Source organism: Stylophora pistillata, chromosome 10 (genome assembly GCF_964205215.1).
Source record: "Stylophora pistillata chromosome 10, jaStyPist1.2, whole genome shotgun sequence".
Taxonomy (NCBI): domain Eukaryota; kingdom Metazoa; phylum Cnidaria; class Anthozoa; order Scleractinia; family Pocilloporidae; genus Stylophora; species Stylophora pistillata.
The window spans coordinates 6,874,542-6,896,466 of NC_142528.1; the positions used below are offsets into that span (position 1 = coordinate 6,874,542).

Here is a 21,925-nt window from a genome sequence, read left to right on the forward strand (position 1 = left end):
ATTGAGCTGAAAAGTTGACAACAGATATGAATTTAAACCCCTTATGCCTAATGAGGATAGAAATTTTTGTAGCTTTTTAGTTTGAAATTTTGTAATTTGATGACGTCACATGAAAACAATATATTTAAACTGAGAAATCCCCTCATGTGCTCACAGTAAATGAAAACCCAATTACAAATCATTCTTAAATTTGTTTTGATGCACTGGTTATGAAGGAGAGGAAGAATTCATAGGTGTATAAATTGGCCAAAAAAGCAGTAGGAGTGAAACTATGAAGCTTCAGCAAAAGGAAAGTGAAATACAAGGCGGTGTACCTTCGATAAATATGTAGAAAAGTCAGTGAATGCTAATCTTTTTTTTTTTTTTTCAGTGAAAGCTAATCTATCCCTGTATACATTTGTTTTTAGACATCTTGCCTGTCACTCTATCTTCCAGCTCTGATTCTTATGATGACTCAGGTGAATGAAAGATATTGTTAAACTAATTAAACTAAAAAAGCTTGGAGTTTAGTGCTATCTTTTAATTCTCATTAGAAGGGTTAATTCAAAAGAATTAAAACCCAATTTAGTTGTCCCTCAATCTGTTGTTTGGTACTAGAGAATGTTAAGATGGTATTGGCTGGGGATGTTGAAACAATGGAATAAAAGGACTGGTTATTTTTTTTTTTACCTCGTATGTTATGTATTGAAAAACTGCCATTGATGTATTTTAGATAAATTTCATACTCTTTTCACAGATAGTCAGTCTGCTATGTTAAGTCATCTCTCTTTGATTGTAACACCATGAATACTAATTATATTGCCTTTTGTACGTTTACCCTTCTGTACTTCACTCTCCTCCATACTATCCACTGCTGGTCATGAAAAAGAATTGGAAGGAAGACTGAAGACTTTTACACTTCAGGAAGAGAAACGTGAGTGAAAAAGGACTCTGAAGCTAAGGTTTAGTTGGTTATAAAAAATTTAATGTAAGTGTTGTTTTTGTCAATCCAGAATGCTCTTCAGCGATTATGTAGAGTCAGATAATACTTTTCATTGTAAATCATGCCAAATGTGATTGTGCTTCATTCTCTTTTGGGTTGGCTGTGGAAATAAAACAACATACTTGTATATCAAATTGATGTTTTGAACAGCTGTTTTGGTTTAATAGTTCATAAAGGCAGTCTATCCATAAATGCGAGTTGGTGTGCCACTTTCTAACTCTTTATCTGTAGAAAAGTCAGTGAATGTTTATCTCTCTTTTCATATACCTTTGCTTTTAGGTGTCTTGCCTCCCTCAGAAGAAGAACTAGAAGAGCTACTCATGAAACTTCAAAGTATGAGAGGTGAGTAAAAGATACTGCATGCATGTTAAATTAACCTTCATGGTAAAACTGAACTAAGACTGCTTTGAAATACTTTGACTTCTCAAATATTTTGTTTGAAAGGAAATTAAACCCAATTTAGTTTTTCTCTCTCTGTCCTTTCCTCTATGTACCTTTTCCCTTAGGTACTTCACTCTCCACCAAACTCTCCACTGCTGGTCATGGAAAAGAACTGGAAGGAAGACTGAAAACTATGAAACTTCAGGAAGAGAAATGTAAGTGAAAAAGGACTCTGAAGCTAGCTGGTCATAATCAGAATTGAATTTACTAATAAAATGAGATCTTGGGAACAAAGGGGTTTATTTAATTGTTACAACAGTACTGTATAATAATTTCCTATTTTTTTTTATAGGATTTTAAACTTAAAAGTTTTAGCACAAACAAACCCATAAGCTTTTCATCTAAAACTTTTTGCTGTTTTAAACAAACCCTAAGTATCCATCTATCTTGATATTCACATTGGTATGTCTTGTGGTAACTTTTTCCATGGCAATCACTGAATGCTAATCTGTCTGTGTACCTTTGAGCTTAGGCACCTGGCCTGTCCTTGAATTTTCTGCCTCTGATCCTGAGGAAGATTTAGCAAAGCTACGTATGAAACTTAAAGGAATGGAAGGTGAATGAAAAATGCTATTTACTTAGCTTTCAGGATAGAACAAAACAAAGAATACCTTGAGATGCTCTCAGTTTTATGCAAAAGATTACTTTAAAAAGTAAGAAAACTTAACTTAGTTTTCCCTCACTCTGTCCAGTGGTATGAGGGAATAATTATTTTAAAAGTTGTTAGTGGCTTACTAGCAACTAGTTGTCCCTCATTCTGTCCTTTGGTACTAGGAAATGTTAACATGGTAGTGGCTGGGGATGTTGAAACAGTATAAATAATAACTAATAAGTGTAATTATCAATAGTACATGTATGTAATAAAATTTTTTTTTCCAACCTTGATCATAAATTATGCATTTAAAAACTGACAGTGCTTTATTTAAGATAAATTTTATTACTGTATTATTTACAGATGGTCACTTGTTGGTTTGCCATTTTTATCATCTCTCCGTTAAAAGTTGAACACCATGAATGCTAACATTGCACTGTACACTTTCACCCTTAGTTACTTCACCCTCAGCTGTATATTTCACTACTGGTCATGAAAAAAAAAAAAAAGCTGCTATTATAACTGTAATGCTGTAAAATAGCAATAGTTATAACTGTTATAATAATTATTGTTATTAATAATAGTGAAAATAATGATAGTATGATAAAGTTTTTTTTTAACTCTGATCATAAAATTTAATTATGTCTTGAAAAACTGACATTGATGTTTTTTTTTTTTTTAGATAAATTTCATACAAACTTTACAGACAGTCACATGTTGGTCTGCCATGTTGTCATCTCTCTTTTAAATGTAACACCATGAATATTAATATTGCTCTGTGTGCTTTTACCCTTAGGTACTTCACACTCCACCAAACTGTCCACTGTTGGTCATGGAAAAGAACTGGAAGGAAAATTGAAAACTATGAAACTTCAGGAAGAGAAAAGTGAGTGACAAAAGGACTCTGAAGTTAACATTTAGACAGTTATCTATAATTAATTATTTAATGTAACTGTTATTTTTGCCAAGCAAGAATGCTCTTCAGCAGTTATGGTACAGTCAGATAATACTTTTCAAGGTAAATTATTCCAAATGTGATGTAGCTCATTCTCTACTTGTATTAAAAGGGAATTTTGTGTTGCCTTGTGGAAATGAAACAACATATAGTTACATGATATATTATTTATATACATGTATATCAAATCTTTTGATGTTTTCAACAACTTTTTGGTTCAATAGTTCATAAAGGCAATGTATCTATAGAAACAAATTGTTGTGCCTGTTTCTAACTATTTATCTGTAGAAAAGTCTGAATGGTAATCTCTCTCCTTGTACACCTTTGCTTCTAGGCATCTTGCCTCTCTCTGAAGAAGAACCAGAAGGGCTACTTATGAAACTTCAAAGAAGGAAAGGTGAGTAAAGGATGCTGTTAAATGAACCAGTTCGTGGTAAAACTAAACTAAGTCTGAATGTTAATCTCTCTCCTTGTACACCTTTGCTACTCGGCATCTTGCCTTTCTCAGAAGAAGAACTAGAAGGGCTACTTATGAAACTTCAAAGAATGAAAGGTGAGTAAGAGATGCTGTTAAATTAACCAGTTCAGGGTAAAACTAAACTAAGACTGCTTTGAAATACTTTGAGTTCTCAAATATTTTGTTTGATAGGAAATTAAACCCAATTTACTTTTTCTCACTCTGTCCTTTGCTTTGATCAAGGGAAAATTTAGATGATAGGGGCTGGGGATGGTAAACAGTATAGGACAAGAATGTAAGTTTTCTCAATGTAGATCTTAAATTATACATTAAAGTGCACCTAAACCCAAAAATTTTTTTTCGCTTAACGAAATAAGTGTATTTTTTGGAGTATTTCTGTGCAAACATTTTTTTATTTGCTCAAATCATCAATTGTCTGTGCCCAGTCGAAATACGGAAAATCGGCCGCCATCTTGCCCCACGGCCGAGTTTAAAGAGGAATGGCTCTAGCGGGTAATGTGACGTCAAATCGAGAACATGGAAGTCTGCATTTCACACATTTTCGCTTGTTTGGGAAGGTTGTAGTCGATTTTGTCCGAAAATATGCCGACTAAGTATGTTGTAGGAGGATGTAGCAACATGCGAAATTTGCAAGAGGGTATCACGCTTCATACATTCTTCATACAACACACCTGGTCGGCATATTTCGGACAATATCGACCACAACCTTCCCAAACAAGTGAAAATGTGTGAAAAGCAGACTTTCGTGTTCTCGATTTGACGTCACATTATCCGCTAGAGCCATTCCTCTTTAAACTCGGTCGTGGGGCAAGATGGCGGCCGATTTTCCGTATTTTGACTAGGCACAGAAAATTTAAGATTTAAGCAAATTAAAAAATTTTTGCACAGAAATACTCCAAAAAATAAGCGTATTTCGTTAAGCGAAAAAAAATTTTTGGGTTTAGGTGCACTTTAAAAAAACTGACAGTGACGTAATGTAGATCAATTTTGTACACTGCAGTCATGTTGGTTTGACATGTTATAATGTTTCTATTAAGGGTAACACCATAAATTGTCCTGTGTATTTTTAACGTTAGTTAGTTCACCCTCTGTTGTGTTGCCCCCTGCTGGTCGGAAAAAAGAACTGGAAGGAAGACAGAAAACTATAAAAATTCAGCGAGAGAAGGGTGAGTGGTAACAAACCCTGAAGCTAAGGTGTAATCAGAATTAGAATTGTCAAGCAGGAAATAGAATGCTAAGCTGAAATGCTTTTAACAGGCATGACAGCTTTTACTTTTCAGAGCAGATTAATCCAAACTTGGCTGTGCCTCATTCTCTACTTTAATTAAAGGGAGTATTGAGTTGGTATGTGGTAACAATGCATGTATGTACATGGAATAACTGTTTTCAAGAATGATCGCTGGTGTCAGAATGGAGAAGTGATCGACACTATTTGACTTCAACTTCAATATAATTTGCTGTTTGTACAGGTACAGTGTATGCCTGTTGTTATCTTATCTGTGTAAAGTAATACACTGAATTTTGAATAGCTCTGTATACCTTTGCTGTCAGGTTCTTTACCTTCCTCTCCTCTCTCCACCACTGATCTTGAAGAAAAGCTGGAAGAAGTATGTGTGAAACTTATGAGGCTGAGAAAAGAAGGTGAATAGAAAATATCATATTTTGTCATTTTCAGGGAGAATCTGATTCAACAATGCTACTAAATATCCATAAAATTTGGTTAGGTTTAAAAATGGACTATTTACAGGGCTAAAATATTTTAAAAGTAAAAACCAAATGTTTTGACACTAGGTCATCACTGGGGTGATGATAACCCAGAGTCAAAAGACGTTTGGTTTTAATGTTAACATATTTTAACCTTGCAAATGGCTGATCAACACTTATAAAATAATGTAATGAATTGAATGTTTTCACAATTTCACAATCACTTTTGAGAGAAATTATTCCATATCTGACAATAACCTTTTTCTGTCCTTATAAATTTTCATCCAAGAAGGCTGTTAAATGCTCTCTGCTATTATTCAATATTGTAACTTAGTTTTGTTAGGTAAATTTTTCTTAATTCAGTTTTGCCTCTTAGTCCATAACTTCGGTTAAAAAGCTATTAAATTGGCTGTGGCATGTGATGATGATACAATACTTATAGATAGTTAATTTCAACAATGATGATAAGTGATGATGTAGGAAAACTTGTACCATTGTTCCTTCATTTGACCTTAATACATGCTGGTATGCTTTAACTTTTAGCAACAGTTATGGCACTGAGTGCTGAATACATCTGCGTATAATACCTTTTCTCTCAGGTAAATTAGCTGCTCCTGAATCTTCAACCAGTCATCTTGTGAAAAAATTAGCAGAACTATGCATGGAACTTATAAGGCTCAGAATGGAAGGTGAATGAAAATGTTTATTGATTCCCTCTTAACGAATTAAATAAAATAATGTAAGAATTCTTTCAATAAAATGCCTTCACTGATCCTGTTTCAAATTATCACTTTTCAAGAAAAAGTTTTCCCTCTTATAATAACTTACAATGAATGCTTCTACTCCTTATTCAAATTATAACTTTTCAAGGGAAATTATTCCCTCGTAAAGATAATTCCTCTTGGCCTCTACATTTAGATAGTTTATATATTAAGTGAGATTGTCATTTAATACACTGATTGATTAATACAGTGATTGATTAATACACACGCGCACATACATACCTACATACTTTATTGGAACTCCCTTCAACAGGACTTTTCAGTCACAATAAACTAACTAAACTTATTTACAACAATAATTTAAACTAAAATTATTTCTTATAAAACATGTTTTTACGAAGAGTCTTCTTAAAACTATCAATTCCTGTCACATTCTTAATATTCTCAGCTAGCTCATTCCATTCCCTTGGAGCCCAGTAGTAAAACCCCCTTTGTCCCATTGACAGTCTACATCAGGGAACCACAAAACTATTACATCCCCTTGTATTTCTATTGTGGATTGCTAAATGTTTAACAAAATTTTTAGCTAAATAATCTGGAGCTAGACCATTTACACATTTAAATGCGAAAACCAAGTCATTAAATAAAACTTTCTCTGTAACATCAGGTACTCTGCCTCCCCCTGATCTCTGAACTCTGTAACATCAGGTACCCTAGCTCCCCCTGAGCTCTGAACTCTGTAACATCAGGTACTCTCCCTCCCCCTGATATCTGAACTCTGTAACATCAGGTACTCTGCCTCCCCCTGATCTCTGAACTCTGTAACATCAGGTACTCTGCCTCCCCCTGATCTCTGAACTCTGTAACATCAGGTACTCTACCTCCCCCTGATCTCTGAACTCTGTAACATCAGGTACTCTGCCTCCCCCTGATCTCTGAACTCTGTAACATCTGGTACTCTGCCTCCCCCTGATCTCTGAACTCTGTAACATCAGGTACTCTGCCTCCCCCTGATCTCTGAACTCTGTAACATCAGGTACTCTGCCTCCCCCTGATCTCTGAACTCTGTAACATCAGGTACTCTGCCTCCCCCTGATCTCTGAACTCTGTAACATCAGGTACTCTGCCTCCCCCTGATCTCTGAACTCTGTAACATCAGGTACTCTGCCTCCCCCTGATCTCTGAACTCTGTAACATCAGGTACTCTGCCTCCCCCTGATCTCTGAACTCTGTAACATCAGGTACTCTACCTCCCCCTGATCTCTGAACTCTGTAACATCAGGTACTCTGCCTCCCCCTGATCTCTGAACTCTGTAACATCTGGTACTCTGCCTCCCCCTGATCTCTGAACTCTGTAACATCAGGTACTCTGCCTCCCCCTGATCTCTGAACTCTGTAACATCAGGTACTCTGCCTCCCCCTGATCTCTGAACTCTGTAGCATCAGGTACTCTGCCTCCCCCTGATCTCTGAACTCTGTAACATCAGGTACTCTGCCTCCCCCTGATCTCTGAACTCTGTAACATCAGGTACTCTGCCTCCCCCTGATCTCTGAACTCTGTAACATCAGGTACTCTACCTCCCCCTGATCTCTGAACTCTGTAACATCAGGTACTCTGCCTCCCCCTGATCTCTGAACTCTGTAACATCTGGTACTCTGCCTCCCCCTGATCTCTGAACTCTGTAACATCAGGTACTCTGCCTCCCCCTGATCTCTGAACTCTGTAACATCAGGTACTCTGCCTCCCCCTGATCTCTGAACTCTGTAACATCAGGTACTCTGCCTCCCCCTGATCTCTGAACTCTGTAACATCAGGTACTCTGCCTCCCCCTGATCTCTGAACTCTGTAACATCAGGTACTCTGCCTCCCCCTGATCTCTGAACTCTGTAACATCAGGTACTCTACCTCCCCCTGAACTCTGTAACATCAGGTACTCTGCCTCCCCCTGATCTCTGAACTCTGTAACATCTGGTACTCTCCCTCCCCCTGTTCTCTGAACTCTGTAACATCAGGTACTCTGCCTCCCCCTGATCTCTGAACTCTGTAACATCAGGTACTCTCCCTCCCCCTGAACTCTGTAACATCTGGTACTCTGCCTCCCCCTGATCTCTGAACTCTGTAACATCAGGTACTCTGCCTCCCCCTGATCTCTGAACTCTGTAACATCTGGTACTCTCCCTCCCCCTGATCTCTGAACTCTGTAACATCTGGTACTCTCCCTCCCCCTGATCTCTGAACTCTGTAACATCTGGTACTCTGCCTCCCCCTGATCTCTGAACTCTGTAACATCAGGTACTCTGCCTCCCCCTGATCTCTGAACTCTGTAACATCAGGTACTCTCCCTCCCCCTGATCTCTGAACTCTGTAACATCAGGTACTCTCCCTCCCCCTGACCTCTGAACTCTGTAACATCAGGTACTCTCCCTCCCCCTGACCTCTGAACTCTGTAACATCAGGTACTCTCCCTCCCCCTGATCTCTGAACTCTGTAACATCTGGTACTCTCCCTCCCCCTGATCTCTGAACTCTGTAACATCAGGTACTCTCCCTCCCCCTGATCTCTGAACTCTGTAACATCAGGTACTCTGCCTCCCCCTGATCTCTGAACTCTGTAACATCAGGTACTCTGCCTCCCCCTGATCTCTGAACTCTGTAACATCAGGTACTCTCCCTCCCCCTGATCTCTGAACTCTGTAACATCAGGTACTCTGCCTCCCCCTGATCTCTGAACTCTGTAACATCAGGTACTCTGCCTCCCCCTGATCTCTGAACTCTGTAACATCAGGTACTCTGCCTCCCCCTGATCTCTGAACTCTGTAACATCAGGTACTCTACCTCCCCCTGATCTCTGAACTCTGTAACATCAGGTACTCTGCCTCCCCCTGATCTCTGAACTCTGTAACATCTGGTACTCTCCCTCCCCCTGATCTCTGAACTCTGTAACATCTGGTACTCTGCCTCCCCCTGATCTCTGAACTCTGTAACATCAGGTACTCTGCCTCCCCCTGATCTCTGAACTCTGTAACATCTGGTACTCTCCCTCCCCCTGATCTCTGAACTCTGTAACATCAGGTACTCTGCCTCCCCCTGACCTCTGAACTCTGTAACATCAGGTACTCTCCCTCCCCCTGATCTCTGAACTCTGTAACATCAGGTACTCTCCCTCCCCCTGACCTCTGAACTCTGTAACATCAGGTACTCTCCCTCCCCCTGACCTCTGAACTCTGTAACATCAGGTACTCTCCCTCCCCCTGATCTCTGAACTCTGTAACATCTGGTACTCTCCCTCCCCCTGATCTCTGAACTCTGTAACATCAGGTACTCTGCCTCCCCCTGATCTCTGAACTCTGTAACATCAGGTACTCTCCCTCCCCCTGATCTCTGAACTCTGTAACATCAGGTACTCTCCCTCCCCCTGATCTCTGAACTCTGTAACATCAGGTACTCTCCCTCCCCCTGATCTCTGAACTCTGTAACATCAGGTACTCTCCCTCCCCCTGATCTCTGAACTCTGTAACATCAGGTACTCTCCCTCCCCCTGACCTCTGAACTCTGTAACATCAGGTACTCTGCCTCCCCCTGATCTCTGAACTCTGTAACATCAGGTACTCTCCCTCCCCCTGATCTCTGAACTCTGTAACATCAGGTACTCTGCCTCCCCCTGATCTCTGAACTCTGTAACATCAGGTACTCTACCTCCCCCTGATCTCTGAACTCTGTAACATCAGGTACTCTGCCTCCCCCTGATCTCTGAACTCTGTAACATCTGGTACTCTCCCTCCCCCTGATCTCTGAACTCTGTAACATCTGGTACTCTGTAACATCTGGTACTCTCCCTCCCCCTGATCTCTGAACTCTGTAACATCTGGTACTCTGTAACATCTGGTACTCTCCCTCCCCCTGATCTCTGAGCTCTGTAACATCAGGTACTCTCCCTCCCCCTGATATCTGAACTCTGTAACGTCAGGTACTCTCCCTCCCCCTGATCTCTGAACTCTGTAACATCAGGTACTCTCCCTCCCCCTGATCTCTGAACTCTGTAACATCAGGTACTCTCCCTCCCCCTGATCTCTGAACTCTGTAACATCAGGTACTCTCCCTCCCCCTGATATCTGAACTCTGTAACATCTGGTACTCTCCCTCCCCCTGATCTCTGAACTCTGTAACATCAGGTACTCTGCCTCCCCCTGATCTCTGAACTCTGTAACATCAGGTACTCTCCCTCCCCCTGATCTCTGAACTCTGTAACATCAGGTACTCTCCCTCCCCCTGATCTCTGAACTCTGTAACATCAGGTACTCTGCCTCCCCCTGATCTCTGAACTCTGTAACATCAGGTACTCTGCCTCCCCCTGATCTCTGAACTCTGTAACATCAGGTACTCTGCCTCCCCCTGATCTCTGAACTCTGTAACATCAGGTACTCTACCTCCCCCTGATCTCTGAACTCTGTAACATCAGGTACTCTGCCTCCCCCTGATCTCTGAACTCTGTAACATCTGGTACTCTGCCTCCCCCTGATCTCTGAACTCTGTAACATCAGGTACTCTGCCTCCCCTTGATCTCTGAACTCTGTAACATCAGGTACTCTGCCTCCCCCTGATCTCTGAACTCTGTAACATCAGGTACTCTGCCTCCCCCTGATCTCTGAACTCTGTAACATCAGGTACTCTGCCTCCCCCTGATCTCTGAACTCTGTAACATCAGGTACTCTGCCTCCCCCTGATCTCTGAACTCTGTAACATCAGGTACTCTGCCTCCCCCTGATCTCTGAACTCTGTAACATCAGGTACTCTACCTCCCCCTGATCTCTGAACTCTGTAACATCAGGTACTCTGCCTCCCCCTGATCTCTGAACTCTGTAACATCTGGTACTCTGCCTCCCCCTGATCTCTGAACTCTGTAACATCAGGTACTCTGCCTCCCCCTGATCTCTGAACTCTGTAACATCAGGTACTCTGCCTCCCCCTGATCTCTGAACTCTGTAACATCAGGTACTCTGCCTCCCCCTGATCTCTGAACTCTGTAACATCAGGTACTCTGCCTCCCCCTGATCTCTGAACTCTGTAACATCAGGTACTCTGCCTCCCCCTGATCTCTGAACTCTGTAACATCAGGTACTCTACCTCCCCCTGATCTCTGAACTCTGTAACATCAGGTACTCTGCCTCCCCCTGATCTCTGAACTCTGTAACATCTGGTACTCTCCCTCCCCCTGATCTCTGAACTCTGTAACATCAGGTACTCTGCCTCCCCCTGATCTCTGAACTCTGTAACATCAGGTACTCTCCCTCCCCCTGAACTCTGTAACATCTGGTACTCTGCCTCCCCCTGATCTCTGAACTCTGTAACATCAGGTACTCTGCCTCCCCCTGATCTCTGAACTCTGTAACATCTGGTACTCTCCCTCCCCCTGATCTCTGAACTCTGTAACATCTGGTACTCTCCCTCCCCCTGATCTCTGAACTCTGTAACATCTGGTACTCTGCCTCCCCCTGATCTCTGAACTCTGTAACATCAGGTACTCTGCCTCCCCCTGATCTCTGAACTCTGTAACATCAGGTACTCTCCCTCCCCCTGATCTCTGAACTCTGTAACATCAGGTACTCTCCCTCCCCCTGACCTCTGAACTCTGTAACATCAGGTACTCTCCCTCCCCCTGACCTCTGAACTCTGTAACATCAGGTACTCTCCCTCCCCCTGATCTCTGAACTCTGTAACATCTGGTACTCTCCCTCCCCCTGATCTCTGAACTCTGTAACATCAGGTACTCTCCCTCCCCCTGATCTCTGAACTCTGTAACATCAGGTACTCTGCCTCCCCCTGATCTCTGAACTCTGTAACATCAGGTACTCTCCCTCCCCCTGATCTCTGAACTCTGTAACATCAGGTACTCTCCCTCCCCCTGATCTCTGAACTCTGTAACATCAGGTACTCTGCCTCCCCCTGATCTCTGAACTCTGTAACATCAGGTACTCTGCCTCCCCCTGATCTCTGAACTCTGTAACATCAGGTACTCTGCCTCCCCCTGATCTCTGAACTCTGTAACATCAGGTACTCTACCTCCCCCTGATCTCTGAACTCTGTAACATCAGGTACTCTCCCTCCCCCTGATCTCTGAACTCTGTAACATCTGGTACTCTCCCTCCCCCTGATCTCTGAACTCTGTAACATCAGGTACTCTCCCTCCCCCTGATCTCTGAACTCTGTAACATCAGGTACTCTCCCTCCCCCTGATCTCTGAACTCTGTAACATCAGGTACTCTCCCTCCCCCTGATCTCTGAACTCTGTAACATCAGGTACTCTGCCTCCCCCTGATCTCTGAACTCTGTAACATCAGGTACTCTCCCTCCCCCTGATCTCTGAACTCTGTAACATCAGGTACTCTCCCTCCCCCTGATCTCTGAACTCTGTAACATCAGGTACTCTGCCTCCCCCTGATCTCTGAACTCTGTAACATCAGGTACTCTCCCTCCCCCTGATCTCTGAACTCTGTAACATCAGGTACTCTCCCTCCCCCTGATCTCTGAACTCTGTAACATCAGGTACTCTGCCTCCCCCTGATCTCTGAACTCTGTAACATCAGGTACTCTCCCTCCCCCTGATCTCTGAACTCTGTAACATCAGGTACTCTGCCTCCCCCTGATCTCTGAACTCTGTAACATCAGGTACTCTGCCTCCCCCTGATCTCTGAACTCTGTAACATCTGGTACTCTCCCTCCCCCTGATCTCTGAACTCTGTAACATCAGGTACTCTCCCTCCCCCTGATCTCTGAACTCTGTAACATCAGGTACTCTCCCTCCCCCTGATCTCTGAACTCTGTAACATCAGGTACTCTCCCTCCCCCTGATCTCTGAACTCTGTAACATCAGGTACTCTCCCTCCCCCTGATCTCTGAACTCTGTAACATCAGGTACTCTCCCTCCCCCTGACCTCTGAACTCTGTAACATCAGGTACTCTGCCTCCCCCTGATCTCTGAACTCTGTAACATCAGGTACTCTCCCTCCCCCTGACCTCTGAACTCTGTAACATCAGGTACTCTCCCTCCCCCTGATCTCTGAACTCTGTAACATCAGGTACTCTCCCTCCCCCTGACCTCTGAACTCTGTAACATCAGGTACTCTCCCTCCCCCTGACCTCTGAACTCTGTAACATCAGGTACTCTCCCTCCCCCTGATCTCTGAACTCTGTAACATCAGGTACTCTGCCTCCCCCTGATCTCTGAACTCTGTAACATCTGGTACTCTGCCTCCCCCTGATCTCTGAACTCTGTAACATCAGGTACTCTGCCTCCCCCTGATCTCTGAACTCTGTAACATCAGGTACTCTCCCTCCCCCTGATCTCTGAACTCTGTAACATCAGGTACTCTCCCTCCCCCTGATCTCTGAACTCTGTAACATCAGGTACTCTCCCTCCCCCTGATCTCTGAACTCTGTAACATCTGGTACTCTGTAACATCAGGTACTCTCCCTCCCCCTGATCTCTGAACTCTGTAACATCTGGTACTCTCTCTCCCCCTGATATCTGAACTCTGTAACGTCAGGTACTCTGCCTCCCCCTGATCTCTGAACTCTGTAACATCAGGTACTCTGCCTCCCCCTGATCTCTGAACTCTGTAACATCAGGTACTCTGCCTCCCCCTGATCTCTGAACTCTGTAACGTCAGGTACTCTCCCTCCCCCTGATCTCTGAACTCTGTAACATCAGGTACTCTCCCTCCCCCTGATCTCTGAACTCTGTAACATCAGGTACTCTCCCTCCCCCTGATCTCTGAACTCTGTAACATCTGGTACTCTCCCTCCCCCTGATCTCTGAACTCTGTAACATCTGGTACTCTGCCTCCCCCTGATCTCTGAACTCTGTAACATCAGGTACTCTCCCTCCCCCTGATCTCTGAACTCTGTAACATCAGGTACTCTCCCTCCCCCTGATCTCTGAACTCTGTAACATCAGGTACTCTCCCTCCCCCTGATCTCTGAACTCTGTAACATCTGGTACTCTCCCTCCCCCTGATCTCTGAACTCTGTAACATCAGGTACTCTACCTCCCCCTGATCTCTCTAACGTCAGGTACTCTGCCTCCCCCTGATCTCTGACTTCTGTAACATCAGGTACCCTACCTCCCCCTCATCTCTGAACTCTGTAACATCTGATACTCTACCTCCCCCTGATCTCTTAACTCTGTAACATCAGGTACTCTGCCTCCCCCTGATCTCTGAACTCTGTAACATATGGTACTCTACCTCCCCCTGATCTCTTAACTCTGTAACATCAGGTACCCTACCTCCCCCTGATCTCTGAACTCTCTAACATCTGGTACTCTACCTCCCCCTGATATCTGAACTCTGTAACATCAGGTACTCTGCCTCCCCCTGATCTCTGAACTCTGTAACATATGGTACTCTACCTCCCCCTGATCTCTTAACTCTGTAACATCAGGTACCCTACCTCCCCCTGATCTCTGAACTCTCTAACATCTGGTACTCTACCTCCCCCTGATATCTGAACTCTGTAACATCAGGTACTCTGCCTCCCCCTGATCTCTGAATTCTGTAACATCAGGTACTCTACCTCCCCCTGATCTCTGAACTCTGTATCGTCAGGTACTCTACCTCCCCCTGAACTCTTCACTGCTAATCTGGAAGAGGAACTAAAAGAACTACCAGTGAAACTAGGCAGAGAAAGATACGAAGGTAAGTAAAACAAGCATAGTGGTTCTGTTGAACAGGGCAAACTAAATATGGAAAGTGAAGCAAGGAAAGGATTGATTATGTTAGTAGAAAACTTTAAGGTGAAACTCAATTCCTAATTCGTTTTACATGTGTTGTTTGGTCTTTCTTGTGATGTGATGAATTTCATGAACTATGAGGCAGGTTAATATACAATGCAACCGGACATTTTACTCTTTGCTTTTAAATTTCCAAACCCCGCATGCAAATTGCAAAACATCTGCGCCCATTACATGGAAAACATTGATTAATGTGTATTTACTCCATATTTAAGCTAACCCCTCCTCTGATATAATGCTATCAACCAAGAATGGTATTAAATGCCTTAAACCATTTTGCTCTTTAGATCGTCAACTAATCTGGACCTTTCACAGAGACGTAAGAGAACTACTCAGGCAACTGCAGGAAAAGAGGACGGAAGGTGATTAGATGATGCACATTTAGAGAGAAAATTAGTTTTTAAAAGAACTGTAGAAATTCTCGCGCGCTCATTGGACAGGAACTATTGTCAGTAGGGAGTTTTACCACAATCAGCAGTAATGTTGCATTCTGATTGGCTAACTTGTCATCATTGATGAGAGTACAGACTATGCTGCTGACGTCATTGTGGCGCGCAACGTGTCATGCACTGAAGGAATCGTCTTATTTGACTTTGATATTGTGGTAAACAACAAATCGATCGACAGTGGATATGCGAGGTCTGTACTCTTATTGACAACGATATTCGTCATCAAAGTGGTCAAAATTTGTTGCACCCAATCGGCTGCTCCTCGTGAGTCCACAACATTTTTGACCACTGTGATGAAGAATATCGCAGTCGATAAGAGTACACACCACGCTGAACCACTGTTCATTTCTTAAATAGACAATGGAATATTATAGTCAATTCCGTAATTGACTACAGAGAATTACCAAATACAGAGAATGCAGACTGCCATAAAATAGTTCCAGTTCTTTCTTGAATTATCTTTTTCCACGAGACTCTTCTTCTACCACAGTAATTATTAACAACTGCGATGCTCAGTTACGTTTCTCTCAGTGTAGCACTGAGCACTTAGATGAGGAATGTTCTCACGAGTAGCAAATCTTGGCAACCCATGCCAGACATCGCCCTCATTTAGTTAGTAGACAACCTTCCATTGCGCTCAGAGAAAATAAATAAGGTAAAACAAGTGACGAAAGACCACGGAAAAGTGAATTTCTCCTAGCGCTTCTTAAAAATAACTGGCTTCTTAGGATAAGCTCACCCTGGTCCTAGAAACTTTCAACTTTTCCCACTTATGCAAAATTATAGGTGCTGTTACGCACAGTTTGCTTGGTGCGGGTAGTGCTTGGGATTTGCACGCGCGTGAAGTGTGGGGTACTGTGGTGACAAATTTCAACTGTTAAGTTGTTAAAAGGGTTAACTGAAAGAATTTTTCATTAAACTTCTTAACAGAGAGAAATTAATCGTTAGCCGTAAATTGGCCAAAATTTTAACCGTAAGCCGTTGAATGGCCAAACTTTTTAACCGTTGGCCGTAGTAGCAATCACTTCGTTGAGACCCTAATGTATTTTTTGCATTAAAGAACTTTTGAAAATAATGTGATACGTAAGAAATGATCGACAACATGAAATGGTATTGGTATCTTTCAATGATAAATATAAGTTTAGTGGTAAGCTTCTCCGTGTTCTGTCACAGATAATGGCTACATTGACGCTTACTTTGTCTCAAAGAGTAGTTCCTTAATTTTTTCTCAATAATTTCTCAGATCTTAGAATATGACCTAAAGTATTGAAATAGTTTGTGCTTTTTTTTAATGTCCTCCATAATAGCATTAGAGAACACCATGTATCCAACCATTAGATCTGGACTGGCGAAGTTTGATGTCAGTTTACCCGAGGAACTCCAGAGCTATGTCAGCTACTTATTCAATGAGTCAGCCAAACTTGGCTTACGCAAACGAGGTATTTAACATGGCTAAAATAACTGACAGTTTGTAATGGTTTACAAACATATTTCCAGTTATCTATATTCTGTTGTAAGACTGCAGAGAAATGCTGGGTTTTTGTGTTGGTCAAGATTGTGATCTTGTGTTGGGTTTGTTCTTACTTAGTAGACCTGGTATATTTATACAATCATCAAATGACCTACGCAGTCCAACGCCCGTTCTTAAAGGAAAAAAAAAAAAGATTTATAAACAGATCCCTCTATGAGGGCCGTGTGCGTTTGTGCGAGCTGGGGCATTAAGAGCCAGTGACCGTAAATATCGAGGATCGGCTGACAGTTTCAAAATTTCGTAATTCGCTTTATTTTTCAAAAAGGACCCTTTTAATGAACCTTTTCGAAAATTATATCAAAAAGTTCTATCGCGCTTTGTTTTTCTCCGAAAAATCGAAAAGTTCAAAATACGCCTAAATGGCCGTTGTCCCCCCGTAAAGCTATGAAAAACTATGCAACTTTGGCAACTTCGTACGCTGCAACGCGATGCAATCCCGCAAAAGTTCATGTATTTGGTACATTCCTGGACAAGCTGAAAGATTGGCCTTGACCTCTTGCGTGACAGCCGTTCAACGGATCGCATTACATTTTTTGTCAATTTTTTAGCTCGAACTCTTTAAAAGAGTTTTCTTTCTTGCCCGCCATAGGCAGCGCGCCTATGGCGGGCAAGAAAGAAACTTAGAGGAATTAAACTTCAAGGATAAAACTTTAAGATGACACATTTTTTGGTTTGCAAATATATCATACAAGACCTTTTTAAAGGCCTTTAAATGGGTCGTGACAGCTGTTCGGCGGTTCGCATTTCAATTTTGACGAAATAGCCCAAACTCTTTTAAACCTGGACGTTCCGCCTATGGCCGGTCAAGATAAAGAATTGGATGAATCAAAATAAAAAATAATGCTTTCAGAGAATGTATATTGTGATTTTTAAGTATATATGGAAGACCTGTTCAGAGGCCACTGAATTTGACCTTTACTTCAACTGGTCACTATTGAGACTTAAACGTAACAACATAGCAAGAAATTAATATCTTCCAAGAGATGAAAGGACCATCTGCTAGCACACAAAATTTAAAAGTAGGATTGCATCGCGTTGTAGCATACGAAGTTGTCGAAGTTGCATAATTTTTCATTGGACAACGGCCATTTAGGCGTTCTGTGAACTTTTCGATTTTTCGGAGAAAAAAAGCGCGACGAAACTTTTTGATATAGTTTTCGAAAAAGGTTCATGAAAAGGGTCCTTTAGAAAAATAAAACGAATTACGAAATTTTGCAACTGTCGGCGGATCTCGATGTATACGGTTAGTGGTTCTTAAAAGTTGCACAGCCAAGGGTACGGCCCCGAGAGAGAGAAAATAGAAAAGGAAGTGCGGCGGTCACGGAATGAAAATCTGATTAAGATCAACCTAAGATCAAGCCGGACGGACATGACCATTCTACTTAGTCCATAAGCATGTATAATGCTGATGTTAAAGCAGATAGCTTATGTGGTGCTTTATTCCCAGAAGAAAAACGGATCTGTCAGTTTATCAAAATTAATATTTGTTTTATTTGTTTGCCATGTGAAACCACATTTTTGTCTTTTGATTTTGAAAACGTTCTGAAACGTTTGTGGTTTCAAAAACTCAGATTCGAAAAAGGACGACAGCAACACCATCTGCAGCAGGCATTCTTTGACTCTAGATTTCTAAATTTTTGAATGAGGGAAAAGAATATGTAAGAATAAAACTTTATGACAGAGATTTACAACTTCACGTGTTAAATTTGTTGAAATTTTCAGACTTTTTGCCGTGCCAAAGAAAAAGAAAATGGGCTTAACTCAATGTTTTTGGTATCGCACGACATTTATTGTTAATATTGTCTACGATCTCTGTGTTTTACCCACTGGTTTCCTTTGACTTTGAATGACTCTGAATGAAATACTGAGACTCGAAATTCTCTATGTTTCCAATTTGCCAAGATATCTTTGTGTGGTTTGTCTGTTTTGGATAAAAAAATATGTAAAGGCGGATTTTTCACAGTAATGTTTTCAAGTAAAATATGAAGAATTCTTTTCTTTAATCCTTTTAGCGCTCCATTCCCTTAGTGCCGTGGAGGAATTACGAGAAGCAATGGATGAGTACGAATTGAAAACATTCCTTAGTATTTACATCAGAGAAGGTGCATGGCAGGTGGCGCTGCTGTTTATGGATGAACTTCCTTCAGATGAACTGCCACGTGACTGGTTTGTTGACGTGTGGTACTTGTGGGAGGAGGAGGAGGAGATGATTGGTTCATCGGCATACAGCTCGACATTAGGCATTTTGAAGGCGTGGCCAACAGAGTACGACCCTGATTTGGTAACATTGTGTAAAGCGATCACTGACAGGGACTGGAAAGTAACCAGATTAATCCTTTGTAGGATATCTGAAGAAGGTTTGAAGAACTTGAGTACAGCTCTTACTCAGGGTGAACTGTACAGCTTGGCCCTGTGTGACAGTGATTTACAAAGTCGAGGATTAAAACACCTGTGTGAAACGCTGATCAGTAGGGACTGCAATTTAACCAGCTTAAACGTCTCTGGCAATTTGTTGGGAGCTGAAGGAATAATGTACTTGTGTAAAGTGCTCACCAGTGTCAACTGCAAGTTAACCAGTTTGAATGTCTCTGGCAATGAGTTAGGAGCTGAAGGAATAATGTACTTGTGTAACGTGCTCATCAGTGTCAACGGCAAGTTAACCAGTTTGAATGTCAGTGGGAATTGCTGTGGAAGTGAAGGATTAGAACACTTGTGTGACGCACTGGTCAGCACTAACTGCACCTTAACCAAGTTAAACGTCAGTTTGAATAGAGCAGGAGACAGAGAATTAAAGGACTTGGCTAGAGCTTTAACTAACAAGAACTGTGCATTAACGAGTTTAGACATCAGATACAATAAAATAGGAGATAAAGGAATAAAGTACTTGTGCAAAGCCTTAACTGATCCCAACTGTAAACTAAGGAGCCTGGACCTCAGAGGGAATGGGAAGGTAACAGACGTGGGAAAACAGTGTTTGTCTGAAGCGATAACTGGCACTGACTGGGAAGTTAGAGGAGGCCTGATACTTTCCCGTTCTATTAAGTCAGAGGCATAAAGCTCGGATAGGCTCCTCTTTCTACTGATAGCCTGTCACGTAATAATTTCATTTTTATAAAGGATAGAATTCTCCAACGCGTGTTTTTTAAAGGACTGTGAATATATGATAATTAATTAGATAAATAATTAGTTAGATAACTAACAGTTTGTTAGGTTATGTCACGTTATTGACCATCTCCATCCGTTGTTGATCAAACAGTGTGTTCTAAATGACTCAGTGTGGAAGAGAAAACGTTTGTCATGATCAACAACTGATGACTGGCCCGGTGTCGTCCGACAAGCGATTTTTAAATTTTCACTGATCTTTTTTGCATGTTAAGTTTATTTCAGAAAGTAGGTTGTATATAGGCCTTTTTCCGTATAAGGGATCTGTAGGATACCAAGAATATTGAATTCTATTTTTATGAGTTGTTGATGAATGACTTTGTCTTCTGAAAGAGAATAACAAATAGGATGACAATATGTTTGCTAGATTTTAATAGCAGATGTTACGTTTTTAATAGTTTTAAAAGTACTATTTAGCAGCTTCATTGAAAATGCTCTCATTCTTGTTAACCTTGCTCTTATTCCTGTTCAGCTTGTACTCGAACTTGTACTTTTTTTTTTAGTTGATGATTTTATTAAAAGCTTAGTAAAGTAGTACTGTACAAATTACCTATGGTAGGAAATAATTTTACGGGCAACGTAGTTTTTTTGGGAGTATAATCCTTTTTTCAGTGTAATGGAATAGTTGAGAATATTATGGGCTCCTGATGTAGACATAATCCCATAATCTAATTGATAAAATCGGAAGTTGTTGTTTTGAAATTAACTGAAAAAACCTTTTACATATACATTTTTTATTTTCAGTATGGTAACCAATGTTATTTTAGTACCTTGTACGTAAAACATTTGTTTAAACTTGGGAGTAGTTTAGATGGTATTAATATTAATTTAATTTAATTTAATTTAATTTTAATTTAATTTATTCCATTTCACTGCAATTACATGGGAAAATAAAACAAAAGAACACACAATAATAACAAATTAGGTTACATAACAAGGCAGTGGGGAAGACTAGAAGGGAACTGACGAGCCATACGTGCTAGTCAACCCATTATGAAGAAAATATACGGATATATAAAAAACTTAATCAAGGTATGTAACTGGCTAGCAGCTAACTACCTAACTGAGTAATATAACTAACTTACTAACTAACAACCTTACTAACTAAGTGCTGGTTTAGCCCAGGTGGTACATGGGTGCTCAGGGTCGAAAACCCTATCGTTATAAAAATTAGTGCATAGTCTCTTAAAAGAAGAAACACTACAGCTAGCCGTCCTCAACGCATCAGGCAGATTGTTCCATAGATACGGAATCCTATTAAAAAATGTTCCCTTAAAAAGTTCCGTCCTGAATCTATTAATTCTTAGTTTATTACTTGCATGCGATCTTAATCTCTCATCTGAACAAAATTGAAAATACGACTTAAGTGAAGAGTTAAAATGCCCGCACTTCAGTTTATAAAAAGTTGAAAGATCCTTGACTTCTCTGCGGTAAACCAGTAAATATTAATTGTGGTGTAATGTTTATAGCTTCCCTTGAATGTGAAGGACCACACTAAACCGGAAAGTGTTTTAACCAAGGATTGTGAATTTTTACAAGGACTGTGGTTAAATGTAATAAACAATCACAAAAAGTAATTTTTTTTTAAAGTGCTACTGAAACGAAATTTTCGTATCTGAAATATTTGCTCTAACCTGTAGTTTTGAATATGCTGATCATCATGAGATAATTTGCTTTGGCCAAAAAGAAGCGAAAGATATCTTTTTTAACCGTTCAAATCAAAAATTTTACACAAAACCATGTCCGGGCCCTGGTACCGAGCGAAATGGATTGATGACGTCACTGGTTGTGTTCAGTCCGATAGCGTGGTTTATTTCACTCACTGTTTGTTTGTATTCGGGGGCGAAGGAGATAGCAGACATTGAAGTTTTGTCAAGTGAATCTTCTTCTGAACGAAGCGAAGTTGTCTCCAGTAGCGAAGAGGAAGATGGTGGCGTAAAATGGGGTTGACAGGCCTACACGACTCTCAAGCGTGTGTTTAGAGTAGCCTATTCAAAGTTTAGCCCTCACGAGTATGTCTTTGAGCGACCGCCCTCTTTTATAAGATACGAGCGGCGGATTTTTGTATAGTTCGCACAGTAGTGGTTGTGTTTCTATTAAATGCCAGTTTTTCATGAGAAT

At 41.2% G+C, this 21,925-nt stretch overlaps 2 protein-coding genes across 5 annotated transcripts in view; both read left to right on the forward strand.

The window, feature by feature from the left end:
- LOC111345785 (uncharacterized) overlaps positions 1–21,925 on the forward strand; it is a 304,322-nt gene that overhangs the window by 5,595 nt on the left and 276,802 nt on the right. The gene's annotated exons all lie outside the window — the stretch shown is intronic.
- On the forward strand, positions 759–20,506 carry LOC111319716 (uncharacterized). 4 transcript variants are annotated; one of them, XM_088735381.1, is made up of 14 exons: positions 761–913; positions 1,262–1,324; positions 1,489–1,578; positions 1,896–1,979; positions 2,812–2,901; positions 3,305–3,367; positions 3,479–3,523; positions 4,525–4,614; positions 5,000–5,089; positions 5,752–5,841; positions 14,478–14,567; positions 14,950–15,024; positions 16,419–16,550; positions 18,655–20,506. In XM_088735381.1, the coding sequence occupies exons 2-14, from the start codon at positions 1,303–1,305 to the stop codon at positions 19,695–19,697; spliced, it is 2,004 nt and encodes a 667-aa protein (XP_088591507.1). In that variant the 5' UTR covers positions 761–913; positions 1,262–1,302; the 3' UTR covers positions 19,698–20,506. The 4 variants fall into 4 exon arrangements, with proteins under 4 accessions (XP_088591509.1, XP_088591507.1, XP_088591508.1 ...); XM_088735382.1 differs by lacking the exons at positions 1,262–1,324; positions 1,489–1,578; XM_088735383.1 differs by lacking the exons at positions 1,262–1,324; positions 1,489–1,578; positions 1,896–1,979; positions 2,812–2,901 and having other exon boundaries at positions 759–913.

Bases quoted from the DNA above. Each gene is read 5' to 3' on its own strand.
- LOC111319716 (XM_088735381.1), top strand. From the start codon at position 1,303: ATGAAACTTCAAAGTATGAGAG. The intron at 5,842-14,477 runs GTGAATGAAAAT...CTGTATCGTCAG, and splicing joins TATAAGGCTCAGAATGGAAG to GTACTCTACCTCCCCCTGAA. The intron at 14,568-14,949 runs GTAAGTAAAACA...TTTGCTCTTTAG, and splicing joins AGGCAGAGAAAGATACGAAG to ATCGTCAACTAATCTGGACC.